We start from the raw sequence: 19,336 nt of genomic DNA, 5'->3' as shown, positions 1-19,336 counted from the left end.
ATGATTTTGAAACTTGATGGCTCAGCTAATAATCACTTGGATCCCGCAAATGATATCTGGCTTTTGCACAGCTATATCACATCCCAAGACTGGGTCATGGTAGCAAGCTTATTGGTCGCATTTTGTTTGGAATGTGCATTACGATCCTTAAGAATATTCTCTGCAAAGCTACTTGGTGATGCGTTTCACACGTGGCAGTCTGAAAGGATAGTCGAATGCATGCTTCATGTGGAATGAATTGTGGGTCTCTTAGACTTGGTGCTCACTGCACCAGGCTCTTCCTTTCCATTTCACCTGCATGAAGGTGTACAAGTTGCAAATAGAATTGACTACCCTGAATTCATTTCAAAAGAAAATGCAACTCTTCTGCCATTGGCCAGTTCTGCTTTTTTTTTGGTTTCTGCAATTGATAATTATTTGGTTGATAGGTAGATAATATTTGGCGAAGAATTTAAGCAGATTGTTCCCAAAGTTCTGCTATGTGCAATAATCAAAGGCATGGTTGACAAAATAATCATATTCCACACTATGATTCTGTTCCAAATGAATCATTCTGGGCAGACCTGACTTGAGTTTAGCAATTTGTCTTCCTGTCAAAAATGCAGTCTGTATTCAGGTATAATAGCCCAGCAATGAAGGTACCTCGTGTTATGATACAGATGTTTAGGTTTGGCCCTGCTCTCCTACCTGGACTAGGACATGAATTAATATGCCATTAAAGACTCATGGATCCTGCATTTGTGCTGCAGAAGTAATTCAGAATTGTATGAAAAAAGTTAATAACTTAGAAAGTTGTTGGCTTGCGAACATTTATTGCCCATTTCGCGTTTCCCCAGAGAAGGTGTTGGTGAGTTGTCTCTATGACCTGCAGTACATGCATTTTTTGGTTAATTTGCAAAAAGTTGACACTACATGCATTTCTTATCAATCAAAGAGATATGTGAGTGAAGCAAGTTATGGACTTGCATGTAACAAACACAGGCTTCAGCAAAACACAAGGGGGCACCTTTGAGCTGCAGTTGTCACCCAAGAGAATGATTAACATGTTTTGCTCCTTCTTTGCTTCCCCCATGTACATATAAGCAAAAAGCTGTTGATGAGAAATTGGAACAAAAGTTGCTCTGCATTCCTGAGATTAACACTTTCATGTATCTTCAAAAATTGAATTTTTCTTCTTCAACCCTTGGCAGCATTGAGGTCGATGTTTTGGATCAAGTTTGCATGGAAGTGAAATTCCTACTGTTTCGTGTCCAAAACCAAGTATCAAGACTTATTCAAGTCAGATAACATGAACTAGTTTATGAGCATTGTTGACAAGGCCATTGATTATTACCTGTCCCTAATAGCCTTTCAGTTGAATGTCTTGCAATGTAATGTCTGAAGCCAGCAAAGAGTCTATTGAATTTCTGTGGGTCTACAGTAACATGGAGGCCAAGCCAGATAAATATAGTAGGTCTTTCTTCCTGTAAGGACTTTATTTACCTGTAAGGACTTTAGCAGATAAGTTGGGCATTTATGACAATTGATAATAAGTTGTATGTCTGTCATTTATACCAGCTTCAAATTGAAAATTTGAATTGAATTTGAATTTTTCTGGTTTGAGCCATTAGCCCCAGAACAGTAGCTTGGCACTCTGGATTATTAGTCCAATGATTTTACCAATTCCCCTTGATAAGTAATTAGCCTTTCCTAATGAATGATTCTCCAGTTGGAACACACTAAAGATATTTTGCATTATTGTCAATTAAAGCACTCTTTTAGGTTTTGAATTGACAAAAGTAGTATTTTTCTCCAAAGGAATAGTGAGTGACATTTTTGCTGAACCTGGTGAGGTTAAGCCACTTCATATCAATATCATGCATGCATATGTTAAAATCTTAATTGATCTTTGGAGCAATTTCAGAGGAAGGAGTAACTGCCTTTTGTTTCTTTGGCTTCTGCAGTCTTTTTAAGCCACATAGGTGAATTATGATTAAATAAGCATTTCATCTTGTGGCTTTTGAATGTCAAGTGTCCTTGGCTTAAATGTGTTTGGTTTTATTGTGAAGTAATCCAGCATGTTTTAGAATATATGCACAGACGCTTCAATGTCATCCCCAAAACCAAGAATATCTAAGTATGGCGGTATCTATTGTAGAGCACTAGAGACGAGCGTTGTCATGGAAATGGCAAATTTGTGCTTCATGATACAGTTATATGAAATCTGTCAAGTGTCTGACTCATCAAACTCCTGATTGCTCAAGTGTTGTGATGATTAGAAGCAGAGAAGTGTGCAGCATCTGCAAACATCTCTGAATCTGTAGTGAGGTCAAGTGCTGTGAAAGGCTCATGCTGTATTTGTAATATCCAATTAAATTCCTTCTGTGATGTGTATGTTGCAGTACTGTTGCTGATGAGCTATCTTATGCAAAGCATCGTCAAGACAGCAATGTAGACTATGCCAAGAGCACCAGTTAACTTAAGACTTGTCTAAAGTTGCAAGGCCTGCAATCCTTTATTTAACATCTGTGATCTCCACTTTTTTTAACCTCTTTACAAATCCTGTATTTCATCTTGGTTACAGAGGTCTTGTTCCCATGCAGCTGCATCATGGATGAGTTGGACTTGTCAGTTTGGATCCTGTTAGCGCTCCTGACTGGTGGTGACATGCAATGCCAGCTTCCCCATTTCCGGCCAAATCCCATTTGGAAGGTTTCCTGTAAATGACCGGCATCTCTGAGCTGCTGAAACTTTTTGTTGTGTTGGTTTGGGCGGTACTCAGTATTTTTGCCATTCTTTCCCCTTACAGACCCAACTGTAGTAATAACGATGCCTGGCCGTCATTACTGAGCACAGCTAAAGCAGCCAATGGTCTAACACTCGAACACAGGAAAACGCCTCCTATAATTGATATTGGTTCAGAACTCGAACACATGACCCCAGATGGTCCTGGCTCAGAACTCAGGTCAGTGATTGGCTTTATTTCTCTCTCGGACTGAAATAACCCATACTGAGCAAGGGAAGTAGTTCTTTTTGTTCACAGCCAATCAGTTGCTCGCCAAATTTTGGCGAGTTGGCACCAGCTCTTGTACCTGGAGTTCTTGTGCATTTGGTCATTGTTGACATCCATGCATCATACCAAATGAAATGCTCTGCAGGATTATTAACATTATTCATGCTTCCCACAAGAGGACCATTTCAGCAACAAACCAACAGTTTTGTTTAATGAATGGTATAATTTTTGTCACCAGAAACCCAAACAACCATTGAAGGATGAATAGAATTCTCCTGTTCTATTGAGAATGGCTGAGAGTTCAAATCACTTTCTAAAATGTACCTTTTTGGGAAGGTGTTAAGCTGAAGGGAGATGCAATTCTTCTGAAGAGTCTTAAGAGATCATAGTCCTTGATTGTGGTCAAATTCTACAGCAAGTCCTCCTTGAATTCCTACGTCACTCTCAATATTATTCTCTCAATTAGTCTAGAAAATCAGTTTTTTTTCTCCTGTTTAGCTCCAGATACACAGATTTGTTTCTTCTGTTCTCAGGTTGTGTTAATGTAGAATCCAATAATAAACATGACAGTTTAACAAAGTTAGATCCACTGTTGTCAGCTTGACAACCATAAGGGTGACACTGTAAAGCATTGAGAGTAGCCAATTGTGTTCTTGTGGCCCTGGTGCCACCTGGTCCCCAGTCCAGTTATTGCCATTTCAAAAGCATTGCCATAGATGGACACCTCCCCATCAATTTTGTCGAAATTAGGTTAGTGGCTGGGAATTCTGTAGCAAATAACTGGCTTGACTTGGCAAAAAATGCTGTGTACCATTTACAACATACAAATCAGGAGTGTGCTGAAACATACCCCACCTGGATGGATAAGTGCAGCTCCCGGAACACCCAGAAACTTGATGTCATTAAGCATGTAGCAGTCCAATTGTTCGGCTCAGCATTAAGCGTTCTCTCCTTCTAGCATTCTCACATGCTGTGGCCAGTGTGTATACCATCTGCAGGCTGCATCACTTCTTCACCTTGCCAAGGCTCCTTCCACAACACAGCAGAAAAAAAATACAATGGTAGCAGTCGGGTGGGGACTCAGTTTCTCACTAAATCTCTCCCTGCTTTGTGGAAACATTTTTCCAGCCTTTGGTTATTACTCAGTCAAAATCTTGGAGTGCCAATCAAAGTACTTTTAATACTTGCAGCTCAAGGAATGCAGTGGTTTAAGAAGGTACTTGTTTCACCTTGACAAGAATGGTGACAAATGGCAATAAATGCTGGTGCTGCCATCCCATCCCATTCCATGAATGGGAAAGGAGACTGTGTGGCCATAATGCTCATGTCTTGTTTTTGTAAGTACTATAGTTTACACAGGTGTGAGACCTTCAAGAATGTCATCTTCGACATCACGTTGCAGAGGAAATCTGTTTACCTTTGAAGATCATGGGCCCATGTACAGCTTGATTTTTGAGACGTCTATTGGAGGTTTTGGTTTCAGCAACTTTTGCTGAAACATCAGTTCGAGTGAATTTTGTCTGCATGCCTAAACTCTGCATTCTGTTCTGAGTACTTGCCCTTTATTGTGCTGCTCTCCTGAAACCCCTGTCGTGTTGCCGTTGTTCAGTTTCTGCTTGGAAATTCTCCAGGTCTTATGATCAGTGAACCTTCCAAGATGTGGAAGCTGAGTGTTCTCAGGTCCAGTGATTTGGGCACCCATTGCAACCAAGGTCTCATCCACAGTGCAAAATATGCACATATACTCAATTTATATCACTGGCTGCTGTACAGAGATCTGGAGTGAGGGTCCCGACTGTTGAAATCCTCCTAGCTGAGGACTGCTGACCATTGTGGAATCAAGCTACAACAGCAGCTGAGATCATCTGAGATGGGAGCAACCCAGAGTTTGAACGGCTTTGTCTGAGTGATGCACCTGCTGAAGTACACGGTAGCTCATCAAAAGATTAGTTTCCATGCACTACTCATTCAAACTGATCATTGGCTGTCAGTTGACTGCATTGTTAGGAGAAATAAAACATCTATTACTAAGTGATGGTGCTTTTCGAAAAGCCAGCACTGTTCATAATCTCTGGTGAGATGAACTTTTACGTCAGGATAACAAGAAGCATCATACACTTAGGTAATGGGGAAGTGAATTAAGCTGCTTTGGCAAGACTGCAGGATCATTTCTGGCTGATAATCCTTGGAGTCACATTTTAAGGTCTTCACTTGGGTTCGATATAGTCGTCCTCATCTCGGTGGTTCTTGAGCTAATATTGTACCATATCAATTTGGGAAGACTTGAGCTAATCAATAACTTTTAAACATTTCAATGAGCAAATATCTGTAAAAACAAAGAATGCAATGCAACTAACTAAATATTCTGTGTAATTAACAATCACGAGTTCTTTGAATTGAAGATTACTGTGCTTTATGAAAAGGAACAAAACTTGCACCATTCAATGGATAAACTCTGCAGTACAAACCTTGACTAAAAGCTGGTCAGTTTTCATCAGTGCAAGTCTCGTTTTTTAGTGGAATTTCTGAATACTCCGTTACTGTATTTAACAATAAAAAGGCTCCAATATACAATGTCAGTGTATTAATAAAAGTACTCTTTTTTTCTATCCAAGATCATGAAAATGTGGCCATCTGGACCCTGAAGTACAGTTTTACTGCTCAAATTTTAATCTTCACACTCTGCAGCCAATTGTATTGGTTAACAGTGCAACTCGAGCCGATGCCTGTGCCAAACCAGATTTCAGGCATGTGACATAGACCAAGCGATGGCTTCTTAATTATTTCATTTGTTGCTCTTCCCTTGAATGTAGAAAACCTGAGCTTGGTAATCTCTCGTTTAATTCCTAATTCACCTCACTTTGATTTTACGTCCATGACTGCTGATGGAGTCTTGCTCTGAGTGCCTTGCTTGTCGCCTGGATTTTTAAAAAAAAAACAAAATTTGAAATCAGCAGACTGGCACTCGGGACTGTTGCAAGCACAACACTTTATCAACTTGTTACAATTTCTATTTTTTGCAGACCCGTGGATAAACCACCAGAAGCACTCAGTCTAGGAAATGGAGACAATTTACAACAGGTAAGATGTGTTTGGATTCTTAACTCGAATTTATACTCCAGTCTTAATCCAATTGAATTACCCTTCTGTTTACTTCCAGGCATTTTTCTTTTACTGATTGATGCATTGTGATTATTTTCCAGCATTTCGAATCCTGACTCATTGAGGTTATGTGCCAATTTAGTCTTGACCTTTCTGTCTTCAGTTTGCAAACCCCTTGCGGGAAAACTCAGCGAAATGCAAAAGAGACCTTTGTGAATATGCCAATTAAATGCCTTGACTTGACCCTCATGAGAACTTCATTCTAGATTAATTGTAGGCTTATGGCATTCATAACAGTACTCTTACTGACCTCTTTGTAATGCGAGAATAGGCATTAGCTTGTTTGGCTCTTTAGTACTGCTTTACCTCAACCTTTCCAAGCATCTTAGGTATAGTTGTTCCAAACAACCATTGCTGCAATAAAGCCAGATGTGGCTCAGCTTAATTCTCTCCTTTTTTAAATGCGCTACAGATAAGTGCATTGGAAAATTTGCTTTTATGTTCCAAACCCTCTGCGGCTTTGGCTGTATATCTATCAATCTCCTCAATTCCTGAAGTCCGTGCATTCCTCAATTGACAAAAGATCCTTGGACCTGAAACATCACTCTTTGCTTTCTGTGTGTAGATGCTGCCAGTCCTGTAGAGCTTTTTCCAGTACTTCTTAATTTTGTTTCTGAATGCCAACATCTTCAGTTGTTTGTTTCTTTGACACCATTTTTAATTAATCCATCCTTGATTTGTGACTTCAGCTGCCTTTGTTCTACATCTCTGAAGTTTGCTCCCCAAACATCTTTGTTGCTTAATCTGTCCGTTTTCTCCTTTCATGATAGTCCTTTAAAACTTGGAGCATTTACCTTATTTGTGAGCCAGTGGCAGTGGATCTTCATTCTTGCAGGTAGAGAAGTGGGAGAATTTTGAAACTGTTTTGATCTAGATTTAATTTTAAAATGGTTTAACATCTGCTACACAGGATCATGAGCCATATCGAATAGGACTCGCAACACAGTGCAGTTAAAATATTCATTGACCCTCCAAATTGCTGAATTGTTTCTAGCCAGACTGAGTAACAGATATCAGACACTAAGTTCACAACAGAAATTAATAGTTTTTATTAATGCTGTACCTTCAGCAAAGCCAAGTTTAACAGGGTAAGCTGATTAATGCCTACAATTTACTTCCAGCCATCTTCGGTCATAACCCCTGAGCTTGTGCTGTCTCTGAGACATACACTGAAGTTAAAAAGCAAGTTAGTTGTAATTGACCATTTGACTTGGTTTAGCAACCATTGTTCAAAACTTGGATCCAGTCCTTGGGCAATGAGTTGTTCACAAGCATGTGGGACTGTATATCTTGAATTCCAAAGTCACTGGTCAATGCAAACATCTTGTGCAGACTGCTGGAGCTTTTTACTTGTGTCTTAAAGACTCGGGCTATTTTTGTTCAGCATTTTGAATAATTTAGGAACTGGATATGACTACATAGTATTCAAACCCTTCCTCCAGCAGCTTTCACAACCACGTTGTCTTCTGCCCAAAGCCCAGTCTAAGCCAGTTCAATATATTGTCTATCTTTTCAAAGTCTGTTTGTTTGGCTGGTCAGTACTGGTCTCCTATTTAACATCCAAGTGACTGCCAGTCCTGGAGTGCAGTATATCCAAGGAGCTGAAATGTCTGCAGTAATCTTAAAATAATCATTAGCCTATAATTGACTTTCCAGGCCAGTTTCCATAACCAAATGTTACGTTCTTGCTGGAAAATAAGCTGCTATTAAATGTTCAACTCTCAACTTCAGCTTAGTTCCAACAAAAATGCGAAAAATAAAGAAAAGGAATCATAGTTTCAATACAGTAGTGCACCATATTTCAGAGAACTGTTGAAACCATTAGGATCCTGTACCTCACAACTGGGATGTAGGTACATGAAACTAAATCTGGGCTCTTACAATGCTCTGCTAGTTTAGTTTTGATCATTGGTCCGTTTAAAAAAAACAGTTAGAAATGCTCCTAAGAAATATCAATAAGACTAATGCCAAATGTAAAATAATCTATACTACTACAATTCATAGGTTATCTGGGAGAAAAGTCACCTGAAAGATCCCAAACAGGATATGCAGTTTGTATGTTGAAGTGTGGGATTTGTTGGAGAGGGGCACAAACATGTTAATGAATGAGAATGTAAACTTTTGATTAAAAAGCATATTTGCAAGAATCAGGAGACAGACCTGTCTGAAACTTACTGACTTTTGATTCCAAAGCTGATTACTAGTAACTCCCTGCAACACCCACCACATCCATCAGCACCAATGCATAAATTTCATGAATTCTTCCAATGAGACTTTCTCTCAATTAAACCTTACTACAATTTCAGACTATCGGTATTTCCAATATGATTTAATTGCCGGAAAGTTTAACCCAGTAGATAAACAAGATTGTACAAAGGCCAAGGCACCGGAGAATAAGATGGCCAGTGTTGCTACTTAAAAAAAAAAATCACAGCTTTCACAACATTGACAAATGTATTTCACTAATATTCACTTTTGCCTTCCAGCAGTTATTACATTGAATCTATTTTTAATATTAGAAGCCAAAAATTATTCAGAGTTCATATGCACAATGTGGCTTGCTTTGACTCGTCTAATAATGGTTCCTCTACTGTGGTCCTTAACAGCATTAATTTTCAGCAAATGAATTGATAGCCCACATGCCGTTGAACAGTTCACAGGATGATTAATTCATCCTCCTTTTCCTGCAAGCTGCAGATACTAACATTTTGTGTATTTTCTTCTAAGCTGTCATCATATTTGTGCTGCAGTCAGCATTTTTCCTGACACAACAAATATGACAACACAAATTCAGGGCCTGTGTTCTCTTAGAACATAGCACAGTACAGCACAGTACCGGCCCTTCGGCCCATGATGTTGTGCCAAACTTTTACCCTAATCCTAAGGTCTATCAAACCTCCACCCCTACCTTATACTATCATCCGTATACCCATCTATTGGCCACTTAAGTGCCCCTAATGAGGCCGACTCCACTACACTCTCCAGCAATGCATTCCACACCTCGACCACTCTGAATAAAGAACTTGTAAAAGGAGCAACCACTGTTTCTGTCCAGCTTTGAAACAGGGACCTTTCATGTGTGAGGCAAACATGATAACCACTACATGACAAGCACGAGAGTAACCCATCATGTTTTGCTGAAGTACCACAGTTACATTAATTTCCTGGAGCAGTGGAATGCCAGACCCTAGCGTTAAATCAAACAGTTGAACAAATCAGAGATATGGGAACTGCAGATGCTAGAGAATCCGAGATAACAAGGTGTGGAGCTGGATGAACACAGGCCAAGCATCGTAGGAGCTGGAAAGCTGACGTCCTGTACACTTTGATTAGGGTGATCCATTCCATCCATTGTCATACAGTCAGCACAGGCATGTTACAGCAGGGTAGCTGCTGGATTTGACTGCATGAGTTGGTGTGTAAGGGTCAATAGCAGGTTGCGATAATCCCAATTTCCAGATACTGCATCTCTTGATCCTTTTCAGTAACGCTAAACCACTTGGTCACATCTCCTCCCTCCCACTGTAAATATAGATGCAAAGAACATTTTTGCCACTCAGTGGTAAAACATGGTGCCTGGCAGACAGCTGTGCTAACTGGACTCCTAATTTTTGTGACCCTTCGCAATCTGTTTGTTGATCCCTGGTCTACTCTGGTAATGTTCTCATTGAATTCTTAAAGTCCATGATGCTGTTGTCTGTTGGCCTGATCTCGCATCTGTTGTCAACTTAAAATAAATAAGTGCCTATGGTTGTTGGAAAAACCAGGAAAAGAGCAAGAGTCCCTGTCAAATTTATTGCCTTTATTTTCCTTGGAGGCACGTTGTGTTCTACATAGAATATGTTTACATCTTAATATTCCAGGCTCCTTGGCTGATTGAGGGGAAAATGACAGGTTTATTATCTCCATGTTTGGTATGTGAGCATTATTAGCATTTAGTGCTAAATGCAATTATGGCTTCCAGATGATGTTGAACTCCTGCCTTCAACTCTTGCAAGCACTGTGAAGATTCTTGCACAATGCCATGAAACAGTGTTGAGGTAATTTCAACCAGTGATAAAGGTACATACGCTTACTGCAGTATGCTGGTCACATGCAACTGTTGTCCTCATTCACGTAAATGTGATGTCATCACTTGGAAGTTGTGGCCATTAGATTCAGTACAGTCTCACCCTCCAAGCCAGTGGACAAGAGGGGACCAGCAGGTTTTCGAATGTTAGAATGTGAGAGATGTGCCAGTGGTGTAAGATCATTTGTACCATTGTGTAAATAGATTGCGTCTGTTCACATGGGAAGTTTTGTTCATGTGTGAGAAAGGTAAACTGTCAGGAGAACGTTTGGCATTCAAGGGAAATATGGAACGCTGTCAAGAGAGGTCTTTAAATGGCTTTTGAATGCAGGTTGTGAGGTATGAAATGCAAATATGTTTTTGGTAGAGTGCCAAGGGAAAAAACAGTAACAGCAAAATCAACACCTGTTAGAGGAGTCAAACAGAAGTTGATCCTGACTTAGGGCTCTCCGCTTCTTCCTTAAGCAAAGGACTAAACAATCCCCACACAATACCAACCTCCTCCACTTGACTGAGCTTGTCCTCACCCTCAAGTTTAGTTTTGACTCCTCTCCTTTTAAGGTCCGAGTGCTGCCCGTGGGTACCCACATGGGGCCCATGGAACATTCCTCATTCCAGCCCTATTCTGGCCCACCCACACCTCTTCAATGTATATATGTCAATGATACTTTTGGTGCTGTTCCCTGTCTTGTCCAGAATTGGAAAAGTTTATCGATTTTGCTTCAGTTTTCACCTGGTCCATCTCTGATTTCTCCCTTCCCTTCTTTGACAGCTGTTACCATTTCTCCCCAGACTGCCCACTGCCCACTAATAGCCACTATAAACCCACAGACTCCCGCAGCAACCGTGGACTCTACATTCTCACACCCTGCTTCCTGTAAAGCCTCCATCCCATTCTCTCAGTTCCTCCATCTCCATAACACATGTTCAGGTGAGGCCAACTTCGATACAGGAGCCTCAAATGTCCACCACCTTCCTCAACCAAGGATTCCCCAGGACCATTGTCAACAGGGCCCTCAACCGGATCCATCCACTTTGGCTCTCAAACCCTCTCTTCCCTCGCCGAACAGCAATTGGGTTCTCCTTGTCTTTACCTACCATCTCACCAGCATCCACAATCAGAAGGTCATCAGATGCTGATGCCACCAACAGACATGCATTCCCTTCCCCTCCCCTCCCTTGTCTGCCTTGCACAGGAACTGTTCCCTCTGGGACACCCTGGTCCACTCACCTTCACTCCGAACACTCACGTACAGCCCCACAGCACCTTCCCCTGCAACTGACAAAGATGTAACACCTGTCCATTTATTTCCTCCCTTCCCAGTACCCAAGGGCCCAAACATCACTTCCAGGTGAAGGAACACTTCACCTGCAGTTCTCACAATCAAGTCTACTTCGTTCGCTGCTTACAATGTGGTCTCCTCTACATTAGGCAAACGAAGTGTAGACTGGGTGACCACTTCACAGAACATCTTTGTCCTGCTACCTGTTGCCTGCCAATAACACCACCCTGTTCCCCGGCCAATATCTCTGTCTCGGGCGTGCAGCAGTGTTCCAGAAAAGCTCGGCAGAAGCTAGAAGAACAAGACCTCACTTTCTGCTTGGGGACGGTGCAACCCTCTGGACTCGACTCGATATCGAGTAAAATAACTTTAGGGCCTAAAATCTCCCGTGCCCTCACTCCCTACCCCACACAGCAGGCCTTATTATTCTCATAGGTTGTGTGCAATGCCAGGCTATCGTTCATCACTACAAGTCCCCATGAACAGCTATTCACTCTCCTAACCAGATTGTTATCTGGTCTTTGTCTATCCTACTGCTCTTCTCTCTTTAGGCTCTATTCCCACCTAATTTTTACTCCCTATCCTCTGCATATAAACCAATGTTTTCCTAGCTATCATCAGTTTTGAGGAAGGGTCACCGGACGTGAAATGTTAACTCTGACTTTTCCTTTTTCGCAGATGCTGCCAGACTGCTGAGCTTTTCCTGCAAATTCTGTTCTTGTTTCTGTTAGAGGAGTGTTGGGTACAGCAACGGAGAAAAAAAGTTGGAATTGAAGTGTTCCTGAAGAAAATAATCCCAGGAGACTAAGATGATCCCAGAAGTCCCTTGAGAGGGACATGAAATTGAAAATTAAGTCCCTTTCTGAATTTGTATTCTTGAATCACAAGGCAAAAAGTGCAGCGACTGAAAGGGTGAAGGGGGTGTTGAAGGGAACGTAGAAACAGTTGAGGATTTGTGCTTTAATGTGCTTAGACTTACGCAGTTAAACAGGTCATTTGTACCTCGTTGTGGAATTTAGCAAGTAAAAGAAGGTACATGAAGACATGATTGCACTGTGCAGAATAGCAAATTGTCTAATTGGCACATTTAAAATACACTGGAAACACCACCTGTAAAATGTGAAAGTTTCCAAGTAGCTTCTTCCAGGGGATCCATTTTCTGCGAAAACCTCAAAGAATGCTTCGGCTGAAAATTAATTTGAAGGGTTTCAAGCAGAGCAGAAATTTAGTTTGAAGGCTTTTAAGCCTATTGAGGAAATGCAGGAGGCACTGTTGAGATGTGTTTCACTTAATCTGATATTTGAACAGTTTAGATTCTGAGACCACTAATTGGCATCTTCCCAGAAAGAGGCACAGTGCTCAGCAGAATGTTCACTTTGCTGCAGGGTTGACACCTGCATGGTTTTCACCTGAATGGTCTTTTTGATATTTTATCTTGAAATTTTAAGGACATAAACTGAGCACTAAAATGTAGTTTACACAGTCAGAGTCATCTGTGACCTGTGTAATTCTGATAGTTGTTCTGACTGAATAATGCATGATGCAACTTTAATGGGGATTGCAAATGAATTGGAGATTGGAACATGAAAGGAGACTGAGTGTTCTCTGGAAGCCTACGTGTTACAGGTGTGTTTGTGAGGAGAATGGAAACGTAACTGTTCTCCCCATCTTGGATGAGGGATCAATGTTAAAAACCCATGTTTGCTAAATTAGTCAGCGGAATATCTCGAGGTTGGAAGTAGGAGGTTACATTGCATCAGATTGAGTTTATGGGTGAAAGCAGGTAGGTGGAATACATGATAATGAACATGAGGTCCAGTTAATAAAGACCAAAATCAGAAAGTCATCTTCAAACGAGAGAGACTAAATTGGAGGAGCAAAGAGGTTTCAGGTATAAATGAGTTAAAAATAAACCACAAGACAGACGACAAGTTTGTACTTGATGGATTGGAATACCTAGAACCAAATTAGTTCAATTGCATGGAGCTTGCTTAGACCTCATCTCCTAATTCACTTTTGGAAGGGTATGTTACCTTGGAAGTGTTCAGATTCATCAGATTATTTCTTCATGAAATGTGTGGTCATGGAGAGGTGTTGGGGTGGTGAAAGCTGCTGTTTAATGGCTGTCCCCCACTTTCCTTGAGTCATATGGTTGAAAAGCTGCTTTTGAAGAGGGCTGTTAGTACTTTGGTCCAATGTGCGTCAAGGAACTATGATGTATTGAGAAGTGTGACCTGAAGGGGAGGCTGAAGCTTGAGATGATTCCATTTGTATCCTGCCTTTGCCCACAACCAGTCTTGAGGACAGTTCCTCATGTGGAAGTCCAAGTGTTGAAAAGAGTTAACTTGAAGACCAGTTGATAAATATGGCTTGTATCTCCTTCAATGAAATGAGAGTGGATGGAAATAATTCAGCATTGATTTGTACCCTTTGTCCTTCATTCCAAGGTAGACACTTAAATGTGAAATAATGAAATATCTTTTAATACTCAACCTAATAGAAATTTCATTTTTACAAAAGGATCTGGAGTCTGAGTGCAAGAAAATTTAAGAATGAGTTATATTTACTTAGTTTGCGTCAAAAGAAATGTAGTCCAGATGAAATCAGCCACAGAATGATGAATGAGTTGGAGACTGAATGATCTATACTAGTGAGAGACACAGCTTAAAGCTGTGAAAACTACTTGTCAAATAATTTTCAACTCAAATTTGAGGTACCTTTCAAATCTGCTGAAGTGCTGTGAAGACTTGTACATTGAGTGCGTCTGTTTGGACAGCTGCACCTCTTATTGAAACAGACCAGTGCCAATGGAAATTTGATGTTTTTTCTTTGTTTTTATTTCTCATTTTCTCTGTACTTCTGCGGCAGTGTTAATACTAATGTGCAAATGTCTTTGTTTTTCAGATCCCAACCAGTGAAACACCGTCACCACCCCCAGGCTTAACAAAACCCAACCCAGTCGTCCCCATTAGTTCATCGAATCATAATGCAAGGTCCCCTTTCGAGGGGGCTGCAGCAGAATCCCAGTCACTCTTTTCAGACAACAGTAACTTCAGACATCCCAATCCCCTCCCAAACAGCCTGCTTTATCCCACTTCATCACCATCAACACACGACTGGCCAACAGCACCAGAGCCACAGAGTCTCTTCACATCAGGTACGTGCATTTGCCAGTGTTTCACTGGATCTGGGGATCTTTTTGGGCATATTATCAAAAGACTCTCTGATTGGAGTCTGGACTTAATTATATGTGTTTTTTCCTTAGGTTGGCAGGGCTGTACAGAATACAGATTTGCAGCTGAGCCAGTCACATCTTAGAGTGTACTGTGTTGAAACTGCTGACTCATTAACTTGCCATTTCAGCTTGGGATAAGGCAACCTTGTGAAGCTTCCAACTGCAGTCAGCACTGCTGTTAAATTTTTGCAAATGCGAATTCATGTGCAAGTGATTCAAGAATTTTTGGTGCCCACATTGAGGCTAATTTGTTGATAGCCAGGATGTTCTGTTTGCAATGTCTTCGTTCTTAAAATGTATGTTTACTCCTCCAACTGTTGATGTTCTGATGACCTGTCAATTTTTTTATTGCACTAATTTTTCCATAATTTTTGTGTAACTTTGTTTCACCATTAATGAGATTTCATGAGGTTTTATATCATTGAGTAATACTTTTGTTTTCCCCTCAGAGTATTGTTGCATCTGTTTTTGGTAAGATGTATTAAGTACATTAGTATTCCAAATCTAGTTGATTTAAGTCCAAAATCTTGTAATGTATTTCAAGAATGAAACAGATTTTCATTCTGTTTTCTTGGTGTGCACCAGTGATAGGTTTTAATTGATGCTCCATTATTTTGTGCATATCTCATTTTCTAATAGTAGCTCCTAAGTGATTCTGGGTTGCTCCACGGACGAGCAGTACAATTGAGTAGATCTTTATCAAGGATACCATGCTCATAAATTTGAAATACAGCAAAGCTAAACAGGGCTTATTACCTGGGCTCTGTGCGTTATTATGCTGAGGAGGGCCTTGGGGGTCACAGAATAGACACCTATCATTAAAAGTGGATGGCTAATGTGTAAGGTGCAAGTTTTTCTTCTTTTGTGAGTCACTGGCTTTTTTTTTGCCCATCCTTCACTCCCTGGAACTGCTTTTGATGGCCTAGAAATTCAGAATCTTCCGCATAAGCGTGTCTGGAGTTGAAAGTATGTAAGTCTGCAAGAGAATAACAGATTGTCTTCCTTAAGGGCATTAGTAAACCAGATGGGTTTTTATTATTGGCAATGATTACATGGTTGCCTTCAGGATTTGATTGTGGATTGATTGATTTTTGTTTTAAACTGAGATTTTACCTTTTGTTGCAACCGGATTCAAACACAAGTTTCTAGAATATTGGCCTAGGGATCCAAATAATTTGTCTAATACAATTCCCCTTATTCAGTTGATCTAAATTTATCCTAAATTTACATTCTATTGTGGATGAGGAGGGCACACCCTTTGCACAGATGTGAAATGATAGTGTAAGGAAAGAGATAACAAGATGTAAAGCTGGTCAAACGCAGCAGGCCAAGCAGCATCAGAGGACCTTTCCTGCTCCTATGATACTGCTTGGCCTGCTGTGTTCGTCCAGCTGTACACCTTGTTATCTCAGAATCTCCATCATCTTCAGTTCCTACTATCTCTGAAATAGTGTCAGGAAAGAATTTTGTTGTGATTTTTATCTGAAGATGTGGCTGTAATGCACCATTTTTGGTCTTGAGATAACATCACACATTTTGTGGTGGCCCATCTGTTGTAATGATTGATCTTGAAAGGTTGATAGTTCAGAAGTATAATCAAATTTCTTCAAGAGTTGGCTCTCATGGGCAGTTCTAAGTGCTAATGTGAATCTTCTGATATTTGGCTGAATACATACTTTAAAATAATTGTTCTATGTGAATTTTCTCCATGTAATTTACCTCGTCCACCCCCTTGGCACATGGCTGAATGTGCTGATGCTAAATTCCTTATCAGATGTCTGACTTAAGCTTTTGCATCACTCTATCGTTATCCCTCTCCACTCTTCCAATGATCCCACCATGGCAGATGAAATTTAAATTGAATGATAATCTAGAATGAAAAAGAAGCCTAAAACTGACCATGTAACCTTAATGTATTATTGTAAAAAGTCACTTCATTTCCAAATGTTGTGATCTGGATGGATAGATAGACCCCAGACCAAGAGCCACATTGTTGAACCCCAACTACCTCCAAGTAATTAGAGGTGGGCCATAAATGTTGGGTTGGCCTAGCCAGTGATAACCCATATCCCATGACTGAATTTGTATAAAGGTGCAATCTATTAAAAGGCCTATTCATGGTTGAGCTCAATTGGAGAGCAATTTGCTAAGACTATTAAACATAGGAGCAGAAGTAGACCATCCACTCCATTGGGCCTCCTCCACCGTTCAACAAAATCATGGCTGATGTGATAATCTTCAACTACACTTTCCTGCCTTTCCCCATAACCCTTGATTCCACGACTGAAATAAAAATCTATCTCAGTCTTGAATATACTTAACGACCTAGCCCAAACACCCCTTTGTGGGAAAGAGTTCCACAGGTTCATGACCTTCCAAAGAAATTCCCTCCTTGTTCTAATCACTTACACATATGGGCATCGCCCATTCATTGTTGAGAGCGCAAGTAAGAGGTAAGTACCATGCTGTGGATCTGGAGTCGCTAGATTATATTTTTGCTTCCCTGAAAGACATAAGTGATTCAGGAACTAAAACCAAGTTGCTGGAAAAGCTCAGCTGGTCTGCTAGCATCTGTGGAGGAGAAGACAGTTAACATTTCGGATCTGGTGACCCCTTGCTCAGAACTGATAGTGGCTGGGAAAACATCAGTTTATATGCAGAAAATAGGGAGGTGGGTGGGGTAGGGAGTAAACAAGAGCTTAGAGGCCCAAAGATAGACGAAGAGTTGAGCAGACAAAGGAGTTACAAACGATCAGGTTGGAGGGGGGTGTTAATGGGGACTGTTAGTGACTAATGGCAGGCTATGTGGCGTGTGGGGTAGGGGGGTACGACATGGGAGAGTTTAGGCCCTAAAGTTATTGAACTTGATATTGAGTCCGGAGGGGTGTAGGGTTCCCAAGCGGAAAATGAGGTGTTCCTCCAGCTTGCGTTGGGCTTCACTGGAACACTGTAGGAAGCCAGAGACAGAAGTTGGCCAGGGGGCAAGATGGTGCACTGAAGTGGCAGGCAACACGTAGTTCAGGGTCTTTTTGCAAGCAGAACGTAGATGTGCTGCTGAGCTTTGCTAGCAACGTTGTTTTTGTTCCTGATTTACAGCATCTGTGGTTCTTTCCGTTTTCATAAGTGAATCAGATTTTTACAAGAATCAACAATAGTTTTGTGGTTGTCGTTAGACTTTACTGAATTAAATTTCATCTGTCATGGTGGAATATGAATGCAGGACATTAACAAGCTCCCTAGATGAACTGTGTAGCCATAATGCAGTAGTACCATGAGGCCATCACTATTTAGCCCTTCTGGTCTCTGACTCCAATGTGTGATCCCTTATTCAGAGGTAGTGCCCTCTGGCCCTAGACTCTTCCACAGGGGGAAATAGCCTTTCCAAATCTACCCATCAAGCTATCAAGAATCTTGTATGTTTTTATAAGGTCTCCACTTATATTCTAGGTTCCCTACCCATATTTTGATAATTCTTGGCCATTAGCTAAGGAATGAAAACTGTACAATATTATAACTATTGTCTGACTGGTACATTCTATAATTTAGCAAAGCCTCCTGAATTCTATCTCCCATTCTACTCCTTTTGAAATGAAGGCTAGTGTTCCGTTTGCCTTCCTGCAAGCTACTGAACTTGGATCTAGTTTTTTATGATTCATTGTAAAGATTCCCAAATCTCTTGGTGCTGTAGCTTTCTATAGTCTTTGTCCACTTAAACAATTCTTAATATCTCCATTCTTCATGGAAAAGTGCATAACCACGCATTTCTCCACAATATATTTCATCTGCCAAGTTTTTGCCCACTCACTTAACTTGACTATGTCCCTCTGCAGACACTTGACCATCTGCTTGGCCTTTCTGCTTATTTTGTGTGTTACTTGCTGACTTGGTGATAGTACATTCCCTTTCTTCACACAATTCATGATTGTATATTGTCAGTAATTGTGGCCCCAGCACTGCCTTTGGCACTCAACCAGTTACGGTTTGCCACGCTGAAAATGTCCCCCATCCCAGCTGTCTTCTATCAGTTAGCCAATCTCAATTTGTGCTAATATACTACCTCCAGCTCCACAGGCTGTTGTCTTGTTACATAATCTAACGTGTCCTTCTCAGACACCTTCTGAAAATGCAAATATATCCAGTACTTCTCCTTTACCTATCCTGGTTGTTACATCTTCAAAGCATTCTCATCAGCTTCAGGCATGATCTCCCTTCCTGCAAATGTTCTGACTCTGCTTGATCATAATATATATTTCACAATGTGCTGCTTAACCATTTATGATCAACTCTCACAATTTCTCAAAAATAGACATTAAACTAACTTACATAAGAAAAGGAGTATGCCAATCAACCCTTGGAGCCTGTTGCAGCATTCACTAAGATCATGGCTGATGTGTGGCCTAACTACAAATCCCATCCTTGGCCCCCTATCTCTGAATGTCTTTACTTAATTTTTTTAAAGTCTGTAATTGCTTTTTTATTGTCTTTTTAATCTCTAAACAAAAGTGTTACATGGACAGTTTTCCAGTCATCTGGGAATGTTCCTGAATTTTAGGGTTTCTGAATTTTAGGATTCCTGAAAAATAATTTATTTCCGT

The 19,336-nt window shown here is 40.6% G+C and overlaps 1 protein-coding gene across 9 annotated transcripts in view; it reads left to right on the top strand.

Moving 5' to 3' along the window:
- Nucleotides 1-19,336, top strand: part of cnot4b (CCR4-NOT transcription complex, subunit 4b) — a 142,418-nt gene that overhangs the window by 59,004 nt on the left and 64,078 nt on the right. For 5 of the 9 annotated variants that reach the window (XM_048549542.2, XM_048549545.2, XM_048549548.2 and 2 more), the window contains 3 exons: nt 2,789-2,944; nt 6,016-6,073; nt 14,411-14,663. In XM_048549542.2, coding sequence (XP_048405499.1) covers nt 2,789-2,944; nt 6,016-6,073; nt 14,411-14,663 — 467 coding nt within the window. The remainder of the gene's footprint in view (nt 1-2,788; nt 2,945-6,015; nt 6,074-14,410; nt 14,664-19,336) is intronic. The other 4 variants (XM_048549550.2, XM_048549547.2, XM_048549549.2 and 1 more) reach the window with 1 other exon arrangement.

The sequence above is a fragment of the Stegostoma tigrinum genome, chromosome 18 (assembly GCF_030684315.1).
Source record: "Stegostoma tigrinum isolate sSteTig4 chromosome 18, sSteTig4.hap1, whole genome shotgun sequence".
NCBI classification, from domain to species: Eukaryota; Metazoa; Chordata; class Chondrichthyes; order Orectolobiformes; family Stegostomatidae; genus Stegostoma; species Stegostoma tigrinum.
This window is presented reverse-complemented; position numbering and strand designations above follow the sequence as displayed.